The sequence below is a fragment of the Oryza sativa genome, chromosome 5, assembly GCF_034140825.1.
Source record: "Oryza sativa Japonica Group chromosome 5, ASM3414082v1".
Taxonomy (NCBI): Eukaryota; Viridiplantae; Streptophyta; class Magnoliopsida; order Poales; family Poaceae; genus Oryza; species Oryza sativa.
The window spans coordinates 4,872,621-4,887,075 of NC_089039.1; the positions used below are offsets into that span (position 1 = coordinate 4,872,621).

Below are 14,455 nucleotides of genomic sequence, written 5' to 3' on the forward strand. Positions count from 1 at the left end.
GATTTGAACTCGATGAAAAAAAAGGTTAAGGGATGTCAAGTGGACTCATTCCAAAAAAAAAAAAGGAAAGGAAATAGGCTAACTCGATACGTAAACCGGCCAAGCCCAAAACTGAAAAGTTGAGCAGGAACGATTTTGCTATATATTTGTCGACAAATTTTTCCCCAAATATTTGACAGATGTAATTACAGTACAATCATAGTGTAATTACACTGTAACTTGCATATAATTACACTGTAACTATAGTGTAACTTGTATGTAACTTTTAAAAATCTCTCTGTAACATGTTATTTCGGTAAAATGGAGGTCGTGGGAACAAATTCTTTCACATATGTGTGCTATGATTTGTTTTCTTCCTCACCAAAACAAATCTTGTAATAGATCTAACGATTCAAAATTATGTGAAACTTACATATAAGTTACACTGCAGTTACATGCAAGTTACAGTGTAATTACATATAAGTTACAGTGTAATTACACTACGATTGTACTATAATTATATCTGTCAAATTTTTAGGGAAAAATTTGTCGACAAATGTATAGGTAGTCCCGAGCAGGAAAGAGCGTTCGCATCCGAAACGGAAATATTTCTTCTAACATATTCTTTACCTCATCCCAACCAATCCTTTCTAATAAATAGTTTATTTTATTTTCTACGTTCGAATTCTCCAAACTTACAAAAAGAAGCATAAAATTGTCAGGGTTGAGGCACATAAAACATTATTATATTTGCCGCTAAAGATTCTTTTTTTAATACTGCTAGCCTTATTACACTTCTGTCTACATTCAATAGCTTTCTAACCAGGCGCATGCGTGGTATATTCACAAACTAAGCTATCGACAAATGTAAATGGATTCAGAGTTCAGACCTGCAACCTGCTGCAAATAAATCGGTCGCAGGCGAGCATGTTAGTACGTATATACATCAATCATGCCTGTTACCGACTTTGCTTAGCGCCAGTATTGAGCCCATCTATGGATTGTCTCAACCATCTGAGGGAACAAAGCGCTGACGCTTTCGTTGATAAGATCTTGGAAGAAATGTATGGCTTCCTCATCTTCCAGATCAAGCCGAAATTTCTCTTGAAGCTGCTCTCAACATAGAAAAATATGGTCAGTTTTAGAGTGCTATGTTCTTTAATCATGGGGCTCAACTCATGATAATGAAAATATGGTCATTTCGATTGCTATGATCTTTATAAAAACTCATGGGCTCAAGTCGTGAAAACGGCTTAAGTACCTTAAGGCCTGCATTTTCCTCGTTAGTGATGTCTGGAATATTTGATCTTCTCATCAAGTTGAACAGATTCAATATGAGGCTACTGGACTTCCTTAAAATGTTGTATGCTTCGCAACAGTATGACTTGAATCTCGTGTAGTATTGGCTGAAAACGAGCAATCGGCTTTTAGCAGAGGAACAAATCATGCAGATATCCCGCCAAGTTAGTTAAAGAGTTTACCTTTCTGCACCACCCATGGCCTCAACCATTTCTTTGCATAGTTTCATTGGTGGTGGAAATGGCTTTGGATCTTTACCCAGAATGAAAGCGAAATCAACGTGGAAGAGGCGTCCATCATCTGTTAGAAGAAGATTATCCAGATGCCTAGAATGGGAGGAAAAAGAACATTTGTCATTCCTATTGTGAAACATCATATCATGGTTCTTAGCACACTAGTAGCTAACTAGCTACATATATCCAGATGGCAGAAAAAACTGTAACATCAGCATTCAGCCAGGTCCTCTCTTGACAAACTGGACATATGGACATTACTACAAAATATGCTGTGACCATGGATAGAGTTCAGTTAAAGTATGGGGAACACTAGCAAACTTTGACCCGCATAATGTAGAATGATATGCCTAATATTGTCAACAAACCAGAAAGTCCAAGTTGGGCCTGCATATATGATTATATCCTTGGTAAAAACAAACACAACTCTCAACCATTTTCATGGCTGATTATGAATCATGTAAAAAAAACATGAACTGGGATACAGACAAGTTATTCAAAGGCACATTAAGTAGCATGCGATGCACAGCAATGTATGATTGACAGCTAAAGGCTGCTGAATGTAATATGTTTCTCTCTTATCACCTTCGTGAATGAAGTTTTAATAAGGTTAACTAGCCTATAAGTACTCATAAGTGATAGTCAGAACCAAAGGCACCAAGGGTCTGAGATTTTGAGAAATAAAAATGCGAACCTGTCTCCAACCCCCATTATATATGTAATGACAGAGTAACCAGCACAGCTTTTTATGAAAGTTTCCAAGCACTGAGCAGTTATACCAAAAGGACCATCTTCATCAGGATGAAATTTTTGTAGGTAACTTGTAATAGTGCGATGTTCTGATAGAATCTGAGAAGAAACAATTACTTGAATCAACAAAGATAATCATGAAATGAAGCTACAATTTGCATATAATTTCACCCGAATGGAAAAGACAACTTCTGGCAATTCAACAGTGGCCGTCGTGATAATCATTAATCAATACCGAGTTACCTGTGCAAGTGAACTGGAAGGAATAAATTCAAGCATTCCTTCATCTGGTTGAGTTGCAAGAACTCGATATGGAGTAAGGTGTAAATCCATATTTTCTAATTTGAGCAGCCGGTCCATCAAGGAGACCATTTGAATAACCTATAAAGAACAAAGAAATAATTAATCACAATTCACTCCCACACAAGCGTCTGAATATGAGTTGCAGAGGTAGACAATACATTTGAATTATATTTATTCTTACATCTTCGCCATTTTAACTATTTGGTTTACTTCTCTTAACTTGCATACATATCCTAAATACCTACAGGTCCCTTGCCTTTTTTTCATCCCCTGTTACAGGAAGAAGTTTCATATAGTTGATTTGGATCGCAACAACTATCATTTCAGATGGTTAGAAAATATATCTTTCATCTCTTTTAAGTATTCAGCCATATCAAGTAAAATAAAATGACTGTTTCAGTGTTTTCTGTTCCTAGTATGCGGGTCCGTGAAATAGCACTGAGAAGTCTAGAATGAGCTTTTCATGTGGAAGGAAGCATGATCAAGGTCAAGTTTTTTTTAAAAATCTTCTCAGCATTTCAATTTGCAGGAGAATAATAGACTTCAGTTTCATTTCCGGACTCTAAGGATGGTTCCTATGTGTCTCCTTATTTTCCATTATGAACGGTCTGACAAAAGCAGTGGTAAAAGGTTCCCCATCCTTATCATCAGTATTGTTGTGCCTCAATGAACGTTATTTTCTTTACTCTCAAATCTACTTTTTTAAAAATATTTTTATTTTTCACTGCGTGCTTTACTAAATTTGTCTAACAAAATATATAACTGCATAGTCTCTTCTCAATGCTGTCCATCCTGATGGTTTCCTACCAGTAACGCATGGGGCATCATCTAGTTTATGCATAGTATATGCTAAATATGCCTGTTCGGTGGGCATTGCTGTGGCTGCAGCCGCAGCCGCTGTACAATACATACGCTGTATGTATAGGTGCGTCGCAGCCACAGCAACAGGCTGCCAAACACAGCCAGAATTAAAAGTTTAAAACCACAAGACGAAGGCTCTAAAAACTGCTAGACATAGTATATATACATGAATTAAAAGTTCAAAACCACGAGAAGAAGGCTCTAAGAACTAAAATCTACTCCTACATAACACCATGAAGCAGCTTGTGATGTGTTCTTTCGGGAATTGTAAACACTATTCTCAACACAACAAAGACCAGCACATAATAGATCAGACAGTACAGTGGACCAACCAGCTGTTACCAAGCAACCAAATATCCAGCTCAAGCAGCTCTGATTTAGAGCATAGCATTGTCAGTTGAATACATGTTTTTCAATAATTTCAGAAATATTTATAACGTAATCACTTGCTCAGAAAGCCAAACCACGTTACCCTTACATAAAGAGGGTGACCCATTGGCATACAGACTAGAACAAAAAGAAAAAGAAAAACTTGGAAATAAATATAAAGGCACATTGAAAATTACCAGCTGATCTTGGCGGAGATCATCTCCCTTTTTATAAATTATCTTCGATATTCCCCCATTTGCGGTCTTAAAGGCAAGGCGCAAAGGATGCAAGGCACTTTTAAATATAGATGATTCTTGAGGTATAACCCCAGTAAGGAGAACAGTTGGTGCTAATGGTGAACGAATTGGCTGAAATTAATAAAACGGAACTCATCAGTTCAAGCAACCACACAAGTTAATCTGAACTATGATATGTTTCTCTAGCACTGAAAAACAGGAGACAGACAACACATTAATGATGAAATAAGTTGCACCTCATCAAAGTTGGTAAGCTCACTGAAAACTCCTGATAATAATTGTCTTAATCCATCGATTTTCTTTTGTGCACTACCACGAACTTGTTTTACATCCTTCATAATAGAACCTAACTGAGCCATAAGTTCAGTCTGCCGTGTTAAACTCTGCCAAAGTCGAAATCCGTCTTCATCACCATCATCCCTAGCAAACTGAGCAGAAACATCCATAAATATAATTGCATGTAATATTAGTAAGGGCAGAATCAAGAGATGTATCCAAAATGGAAGAAAAACGCACTTTCATCATGCCATTTTCAAGCAAGTCATATGTACTGTAATACCGTCTTGCATATGCAGTGTCACGCAGCTCAACGACCACATACCAGCGAAGGAAGCTAGCAATTTCAATGTTTGATACAGCTGAATGGATAAAAGACCATAAAATTTGTGTTAGTTTTCTATATATCAGTTTAACAAAAAGAGCATCATGATAAACGCATATAGCCTTTGTGAGGACATAAAGAATATTAAGTAATTAAAGGTCTGACAGGGGTGAAGCTACAGTAGTATGACATATCTGAGAATTAATATTAAGCATTTTGGGTTGCACCGGGAGTTAGGTCATCCATAACTATTGCACAGTAATGAACATCTGGCAATCTCGCCTATATTTAGGCATGTTAAATACTCCATCCATCCACAAATATAAGCATTTCTAGGAGTTTTAGCATAGAGTAAGGTTGGTGTAGAATTACCTTGATGCCCCCAAAAAGTTTACCTGCTTGGAAAAGATCACGCCTACCGATGCAGCAATAAAAGCAGGAAATCATGGGGGGTGATTGGATTGGGAAAGTGGTACTCCAAAAATGCTTATATTTATTGGCATATTTCAAACGCTAAAAATTGCTTATATTTGTGCATGTGAAGAAAGTGCATTTTTTTTCCAATATTACATATTCTGAACATTTCATCAAATTCATGGTTGCCAAATGCCACAGATGGATTCCTCGTGTCATTTTCACACAGGCATAGATGGATTTCAATAACAAGAGAACACACCTCCCCTCAAAAAAAAAAAAAGAAAGAAAAACAAGAGAACATACCACGTTTTACAAGAAAGTGTGCCAGACAAGACTCATCCGATCTTTCAAACCGAAGAGCTTGCACTAGCTGGAGTAAATAGCATTGTAATTCTTCATCATCTGCCCTTTCAAGTATGTTGACGGCATAAGCTCGAACCTTTGCGCCAAAAAATGGATATGTTACAGAAATGATAAATATATCCTTCCAGTCACACAGTGCCATGTGCCAATGCCAACTACATGAAAACCACCCTAGCACGTACTCTTCTAAGAAAACAAGAAGCATCCACAGACAAAGGTTAGATAAAAAGCTCACCTCCTCACTTTCAAAGTCTGGTGAGAGAAGCTCTAATGCATCAGCCACATCAATTGTTTCCCACTTTCTAATCAATTCAACAGCTTGTTTAGCTTCCTGCATGGCATTATCACATACTAATTATAAGAAGCTACCAAACCACATAGACATTAGATCAAGAAAATGAGGAGTTGACAGATCTAAAGATAATGAGGAAATTTCTTAGAAATAAACTTGAAATGATACTGCGACATCACAAAATCTAGTTGCAATGAACATCCGTGTATCATTTTCCCTGGCCTTAACAGCTTGTTTGGTAAGGCAAATTATTGCGACGGAATGGGAGGGAGTTGGGTTATTAATTTCGTTGTTAGCTTGTTTGGATGAGGGAAATTGTTTAGAGGAGATGGGACTTTAGAGGGTGGAGGTTATGAAACATTTTGTTTGTTTGCCAGGAATGGGAGTTTAGGTGGGATAGGGACAGAGTTTGAGGGGGCTAACTCCCACACTTTTAATACATGGGGAAGGGGTGCGAATTGCTTTCTTATGTAGAGATGAGGCAAATCCTAGCCCTTCATCATCACTTAAAAAACAGTATTTTCAGCAATTCCTTGTGATTACACTCTTTGCCAAACAAGGGATCAAGAATTAAAAAAACAAACTCTCAAGACTAATCTGTCATGAATCCCTACTTCAAAGTCCCAATCCTCTTCCCAATTGTTGCTAAACACCTGTTGGGTATAACTGGCATTGGAGTTTAGAACTTCAGATAGGATGGCAGTGGGGAATTTGAGGGCTAACTCCACTATTTTAATACCTAGCAGGGGCCAGGAATTGGGATGGAAATCCATCTTTATGTTAAGATGGATAAATCCCAGCCCTTCATCATGACTTAAAATAGTCTCCACACTAATTCACTGTAACTTCTCATCTCACTAACCAGGCAAGGTGGAAACCAAAAAAAAAAAAAAAACTCAAGACTAATTCACCATAAACTCTCATTTGAACTCCCATTCCCTGTGAACTCTCAATTTTCGTCAAACAGGCCATATTCCTAACAGTTCCAACAAGCCAAAGAAGTGAAGAACACACAGGCATGCAAAGGGACATCCTCCAGTCCACTGATCCTAATAAAAAATATGGCAATACAATGCAAAAACGGCAATAAGATGTGTGGATGCTTTTACTAACTTGGATATCGCTCCAGTCCACTGCACGAACAAACTTTGTAAGAGCTTTCTTCTCAGACATCAAAGAGAACCGAAATTTCCAGACCAGCTGCTTCTCATCCACTTGTAAAGAGCGTGTAGGAGGAAACTTGATAATTCTTTGCAGACACCTAGACATAGAGTACTAGATTTAGGTAAAAAAAAATCCATGAATTCAAATTAGTGCTAATCAGAATTGAAGTTTTATTCCTGTCACTCCTAATTAAAGAAGCTGGAACTGGATGCAAATTGGTTGCCTCACAATTTTGTGTTGAAAAATTTAAGAGATTAGAGCAACCACTGTAAAAATTACACGATGCCAAGATTCACCATCATGTTATAGAGATAAAAGGCTAAAAAACATTATAAGGTGACAAGACAAGGAGGAAAGAATAAAATACAATTTGCACTCACTTTCGCTCATTTGAGCTTGGTTTCAGATCTTTATCAATTATTCCACGAGTTAGGCTCCTTGCAAGCTTTAACTGTTTGTGCTCAGATGGATTGGTTCTTCCTAGTTCAGGGTCCCATACAGTAACAAGTTGATTTGATAACAACACAGGGGCTGGTGCATAGAAATTTGCTCCAGATTCCTGCATGTGGAAAATTTGATAAAAACTTCTATAGCAGAGATGAACATATTATAAATCGGTAAATATTAAATGACTCTACACTTAACAAAAAAAAATGATAATCCATCCATGATCCATGACCAATTACAAGAAAAAACTATGGTAAAAATCAAAATGTCGACAATTTATCCAACAACAAAAAGAAAAGAAAAGAGTAACTAGAATAAAATATTATTCAGTTAAACAATGGATTGCACTGAACCAACCAAATGGCAAAAAGCATGCTTCAACTCAGAAAGATATTAACTATGATGGTGTATTTCATAGATTATGCGCTCAATATAACTTCCAAAGTATAGACTATGCTAGATTGTAAACATTATGTCACACTACATGTACAGTATTATATATTTATACTAAGAGAACTTGAAAATATTACGGCAAATTCATAATGAAAAAGAGAGATGAAAGACATATGTAAACTCAGTGGCGAAGAAAAGATAACCTGGAAGACAACTCTGTGTTCAAAACTGCAAAATTCAACAACAAGGCTAGGGTACAAATTTTCAGTTCTTTCACACTTCTCCTTAGCTTTGTCCATGGCTCTGAAGAAAAGACGATCCAACCATTCTACATGTTGTATCTGTCCTCTTTCATGCTTATTAACAAGCCTCTCCAAACGCTCTATCTCACCCCTCTCATTCTTAGGTACCTACATGTGTAATAGGAACAAAAAGAGGGTAAGTTCACTGTACGGAAGAGATGTAATAACCATTAGATTGAGAGATTAGTGAGCAGATCAGAATCAAAAGGGCATTAGAAGCAAATTATTTTTAGAACAACGCAGGAGAGTTGTGTGTCATTTCATTAAGAAGGAGAAAACATAGTATAAAAGGTCAAGAAGCACATCCTGACCCAAAAGCAAATTGAGCTCTTCATACAATATTACAACCTTGCCAGGAGTCGTGGTGGGGACTCTTCCATCTGCCTCCTTTTGGGGCCATAGTCGCAGCTTCTGCCTTCCTGTTTTAAGTTGCTTTTTGTTGTTGAAAAGAAATATGGTGGCTCCACCAACAATATTTCCGTCCTCACCAGATGACATATCCCAAACCTACAATATTCCAGATGGAAAGCATAGGAAGATAAGTGCAAGAGATAAACATATTCCTTTTTAAGGAACAAGCAACAGCCTTGTGTGTGAGTATATTAATATAAATGAAGCAAACATGAGTCTTACAAGATTTTTTTTTTTTAAGAAAAGCACAAAGATGCACAACAAGGAGACAAATAAAGCAACACATAGAACTGAAGGGAGCTTGAACCAACAATAGGCCAATAGAAGAGATGCTCGCCGCCACTCTTAAATCATCTAGGTGAAAAGGGTTTGAGCTCAACACTGACTAATGGAAACTCATGGCAGGCAGCACCAAAGTAAGTTTGCTGGGCATAGCAAAACAGTACTGTCGCTTCAAGAGGACTTCAAGTTCTTATTGAAAAACCATGCTCATCTCCAATAAACTTGGCCAAGAGATGCTAAGACAACATGCCACCTCCGAAAAGAATGAAAAGCCAGAATTTTGCACCAATGACATAGGTCCTTAGGCATGTCTTTAGTTAACTGCCATAATCGTGGCTAGCCACACCCCCTTCATTCACATGGCCCCACATGTCAATGGCTTGTTTTCATACTATTTGCCTCAAGTGTGGCCATGTGGCAAGCCACAACTTGCTTAAGTTGTGGTTTGACAAACTTAGCCATCAACCAAACACCCCCGAACTTCATCAGATATGATCCTTACATACATACAATTTCCACCGCCCAAAAGAGGAAATGCATTTATGCCTAACCCTGGAACTAGTCAATCAGTAGGGTGGTTAGTTCACCATACACCGTGCATGACTACCCATCCTCACAAATAATAGTGTTCACTTCAAACTATCCCATACACCGACAACTCATTTTTTAACACTAAGTATGTTGTTGGAACAAATCCCTACCGAAGATATCACCCCATGCATTCCCAAAGATAGTATCTTGTAGCTTGATAACTTTTGGCGTCTGAAGACAAGGAAACATACCGTGAACGCAAGCTGCGAAAGGGAGGTGAGATCCCTGTATTTCGCGGTGAGCGTCATAACCTCGTTCCAGAAGTATGGTGGCCCTGACGATTCGAGCCTAGCATGTAAGCGCGTAACGAAGATTCGATGAGAGAGTTATTACATTTCAATGCGTTTAGATAACAGAAAACAAAAAGGGGATACCTCGTGCTCACGGGCAAGCCGAATTGTATCCCATCGATGTAGAGTTTGCACTCAACAACAAGCTCCGGAACCTTCTTGTTGGTCGCCAAGGTTGTACAATCTGACAAACAAGAATGCCAAATAGGATCACAGATTCACAGTCAGTAATTGTCATGAGCTTAATCCTATATACCTATACAAGTCATCCCCACTAATTCTATTTTCCTGCTCTCTCGCTTTGCCACGTCACTGTCTATTCCCGTCCATCGGATCGGTCTGCTTTAACCGATCAGATTTTTTTGCAGTCCTTCCTGCCCTGCTCGGTTCTATAGATGCGGTAGGGAGCGAAGGGTCACCGGCTGCCTCCACTTTTGCCTTTTAATCTTCACCTTCTAATAACCACTGCTTGCATTATTGGAAGTTTGGAACGTCTCCTCCCTTCTCATCTTCTTTTATATTACGACACGCGAGTTGTTCTGCTAATTATGATTCAAGAAGAGAAGTGAGTATGAAGGTTGATGCTGCTGCTTCCTGGATGACTACGAGGACTGGAGGAGGTTATCTCTTTCCATGCCACGATATCCATTATTTCCATTGTAGGTTCATCCTCAGTCCAGCTAAATATCTAAATGTCTCTTTATAAACTATATTTTGATTGATGCAGATTGGGCCATGTTTTGAATAGTTTGTAATATCCGCCATGTTTTTACTTTTTAATGGTCTTAATACCTTCATCCTCTTCTTTCTCTCTATTTTTTTTTATCTCTCCCTTGGAGCACTATTTGTGCCAGTGGAAAGTCACTCCTTTCAATCTCTTCTTAGGATTACTTCACTTTCTTTGCAGGTTTGTTCCATGGAGGATTACATGAATTCCCGTCTGTTTTTTTTTCTATTGCTAACTATACATTTCCTATCATGCCTTCAATTTCTGCTGCTTCATGTCTATACAATCGAGCGATGGCATCCACTGATCCATACAATGATCAAGGAAACTGTCGATCGAGAAGCCATGTTGTATATATAACACTAGCGTAAAGGGAATAGTATTGGCATGCCCTATTTTGTTTCTTCAGGTTAGATAATGCACTCTGTCACATGCACGGCAGCAGGTATTTTCCTCTCTCAACACAAACTGTATTGCATTGGTTATATTTTTCATTTTTGGTTGCTTTACAGATATTTTTTTAGATAATAGAATAAAATACCAGCTTTTGCCTCGCACATAGCCATGCTTTACAGATATTAGATTGGTGTTTTGTCTCCATTGCCACTATTGCAGGTTTGCCACTATGCCGCTCATGTCCGGCCAGCAACTGCATTGCTAATGACTGTCACTGTGTGAAGCCTTTTGGATTATTAGGCATACATTTTGGTGCAGATATGTAGCACTGTTGATCACAAGTTTGATAAGTCTTTACATTTTATACTGTAGCTGATTTTATTAACTTGGTGCTCTCCTAAAATTATGTGAATTACCTTGATGATAGCTTTTTTTTCATTTGAACTATTTGTTCTAGAGTTCTTTTATGTGATGATCAATCATAATTCATAAAGTATGGGTCTCCTCCGCTATGTCTTGCTTATTTTGTTCATTAAGGAGTAATCATGAACGACATCATCATATACCATCATTTTTTTTTTTGTTCTTGGTGATTTATGGATTAATTGGATTCATAACTATTTTGTTGTTTAGCTTTTCTTTTATTATGATTTCACAATATATCCTTTTTTTTCCAAAAAAAAAAAAGCCCTGATGCAACATGTTCAAAGTTCGTAAAGTTTATATTTTTACTATAGTTATTCAAATATCCCGCAGCAACACGCAGCAACACGCAGGGTATCATCTAGTATTAATTTGATACTGGTTACTACATGTGTGAGAGAATTAAGAATTGCTAATACTAGAAAAAGGAAAGGAATGGGGTGGTGACCTTGAGGAGGAGAAGGCTGGGTGGGCGTGGGGTAGTGGAGGAGGCGGTCGACGCGGAAGGCGAGCGGGAGGCTGATGTCGCATGAGAGGAAGAAGCGGAACTCGCCGCCGTTCGCCATGGCGCTGCTGGCGGATTGCCGCCGCGTGGCGACGCCACCACGGGCCCAGTCCAGACCTGCGCCGGACGCTCCCTTCGCCTGCTTCAGCGTGGGGCGGCGGCGGCGTCCAGCACCAGCCGCGCCCTGGGCCCTGCTTGGGCGACGCCGACGTCCGCGATTTCCTGGAGGCAGGAGCCGAGCTGGCGTCGCTAGAGACGTGCGCGAGGCCAACCAAGACGGTTTGCGTTGCGGCGGCGCTGGGAGGGAGGTGGCGTCGCCGGCGAGTCGGCGGCGAGGAGGAGGAGGAGGTTGGGGATCGCGAGTTGGAGATGGAGTGGGGGATTGGGAAATCCGACCTCCGCAACGATGGAAGGGAGGGGTGCGGGCCCACCTGTCAGTGACTTCTCTTTGTCGTGTAGGAGTACACGTATGAATAACCGGATACGAAAGGTTTTCCTCAGCAAGGCGACATCGACCACTGGTGTGTTTGTGTTTGCAATGCAAGCAATCTGTCACGGAGGTATTCGGAATTTGGAAGGGAAGTACAGGCTTCCGATTTAAGAAAAAAATTAATGATACATTAAGTTATATATACAGATGAAAAAAATTATTCACCGAAACATTTAAATTTTTTTTATTAAACATAGTGAAAATACACGGTGAAACTTATCATTATCACGTATAAAACATTTAGTTTTAGCATATATTTTTCTTTCACCAAAATATAATCATGTGATATCTTATTATAAATATTTAATTATAACAATACAACGGTAAAAAGTATTTTTTAAAAAAAAACCTAAAATACATGCATGATTATATAATCACGAGTGTAGGCAAAGTCTTGTCTAAACTAGGTGAAACCCCACGCATTGCTGCGGGAATTTAGTATAATAACAATAAAAAAAGTAAATTGCACCCACGGTACAATAAATTAGCAGGTGGGTGCGATATAGTGCAAGAACTTAAAGATTAAACGTTTCAGGTCAACAACTTGACAAGTGCGTGCGTTCTAATACAAGAACCTGACATTTTAGTATTTTGGTGTATCAACTTAGCTAAGCATATGTTAGGTGAGTTTTTTTCATAATGTTAATATACCATTACATAGTAATCCTACAGATATTATCTTATAATATTGAATTTAATCTTTAAGAATTGTACTGCACATGCAATTTACATCCAATTAACTTTAAGATTTTTTTTGTTTTTTTCACCTTTTCAAATATTAACCGAAATATAATAATTTCTACATCCAGCTTAATGACTTTCATTTATTAGTTATTAGAATAAAAATATAAATATGCTTATACAAATCTCCAAATTTAAATAAGTATATTGTTAAAATAAGTACTTAAAAATAAATTTATATAGAAAAATTCTCCAAATAATTAAGTTGCCAAATAACTTCTTAATTTATTGATCAAAATCGTACCTACCTTACCTTACAAGTTGTTGCATTTATACGATCACTTATAAAGTTCTTATACTAAATTACACATATTTGTTAAGTTGTTACACTAGAATGCTCATTTCTCAAGTTATTGCACCAAATTGCACCTACCTGCCAAGTTAATGCACCGTGGGTGCAATTTACTCAAAAAAATTACGTGTAAGATAGCTAGATAACATCAGATGAAGTAAATTAATGTGGTTTATGATAATTTAAATTTAAATAGTATGTAGAATGGTGATTCCAACGTAAAAAGTAAGGTAGTATGACTTCATGGAAGAAGAAAAGTAGGGAGATAGTTTGGACCGTAGATTAATCATCTGAAGGCTAAAAACAATTGATGTGATATGACTTAATTAGAGAAAAAAGGAGAAAGATAATTTGCACAATAGATTAATCTTTTAAGCACTAAGTGATGATGAACTATATAATCACATAGGATATCATAAAACATAATAAAGATATACATTGAAACATTATGTGAATTATGTTAGATGATAATTTAGCATGTTTGTATTTGAAAAGCTCTTAAATTATAAAAGCTATAAAGATATAGTATTTTTGCATGATGTTTAAATGTGATGATTGTTAGTGGATGATGATGTGGCATCTTGTTAACTAGTGGATGATGATGTGGCATCTTGTTAGTGGATGATAATGTGACGTCTTTGCATGTTAAGCTTAAGGAGTTAGTGGTGGATAACTTTATAGTAAGATAGGATTCGTTGTCCTAGGATGGGTCATATCTCATCCTAGGTAGAGTTATTTTGGGACGGATGAAGTATTATGCTTTCTACGATCTACACGGCTATGTCCAAACCATCATTTAGTGCGAGAGTATGACCTAGGCAAGCAATTAACCAATTATAACTAGCAATATGCCCAAGCTAACGCTACGGGGTGATATTTGATACTCCCTCTGTTTGACAATGTAAGACTTTCTAGCACTGCCTACATTATTATATATGTTAATGAATCTAGACATATACAGTCTAGATTCATTAACATCTAAATAAATGTGGATAATGCTAGAAAGTTTTACATTGTGAAACGGAGGAAGTAACTCAAACGGAAAAAACTGAAAAAGATGTAACGTCACAATGGCATTTAATTTTTTAATTACATTATATTTCCATACAGAACGGATGCTATTAAAGTTCAAGGAAAAAAAAATACATAAAGAGCTATGCCGGTGACAATCACGCGGTGCAAGGTCCATGGGCCTACGGCTGGTTGCGTTGCTGGGCCGGTTCAAGGCTCATCACAGCACGGACAGAAATAGAAAGCCCAAACGGATATTTCTTCCT

At 37.8% G+C, this 14,455-nt stretch overlaps 1 protein-coding gene across 1 annotated transcript; it reads right to left on the reverse strand.

Annotated features, from left to right (window-relative positions):
- Nucleotides 1-626: 626 nt before the first annotated feature.
- LOC4337982 (phosphatidylinositol 3-kinase, root isoform) lies at nt 627-12,076 on the reverse strand. Its single transcript, XM_015785018.2, has 17 exons — nt 11,599-12,076; nt 9,689-9,788; nt 9,506-9,602; nt 8,379-8,537; nt 7,932-8,138; nt 7,269-7,447; nt 6,838-6,985; nt 5,668-5,763; nt 5,373-5,508; nt 4,568-4,689; nt 4,288-4,479; nt 3,992-4,162; nt 2,505-2,642; nt 2,206-2,360; nt 1,461-1,604; nt 1,241-1,385; nt 627-1,089 (listed from the first exon to the last, which is right to left on the reverse strand). The coding sequence occupies exons 1-17, from the start codon at nt 11,714-11,716 to the stop codon at nt 952-954; spliced, it is 2,445 nt and encodes an 814-aa protein (XP_015640504.1). The 5' UTR covers nt 11,717-12,076; the 3' UTR covers nt 627-951.
- Nucleotides 12,077-14,455: the final 2,379 nt, after the last annotated feature.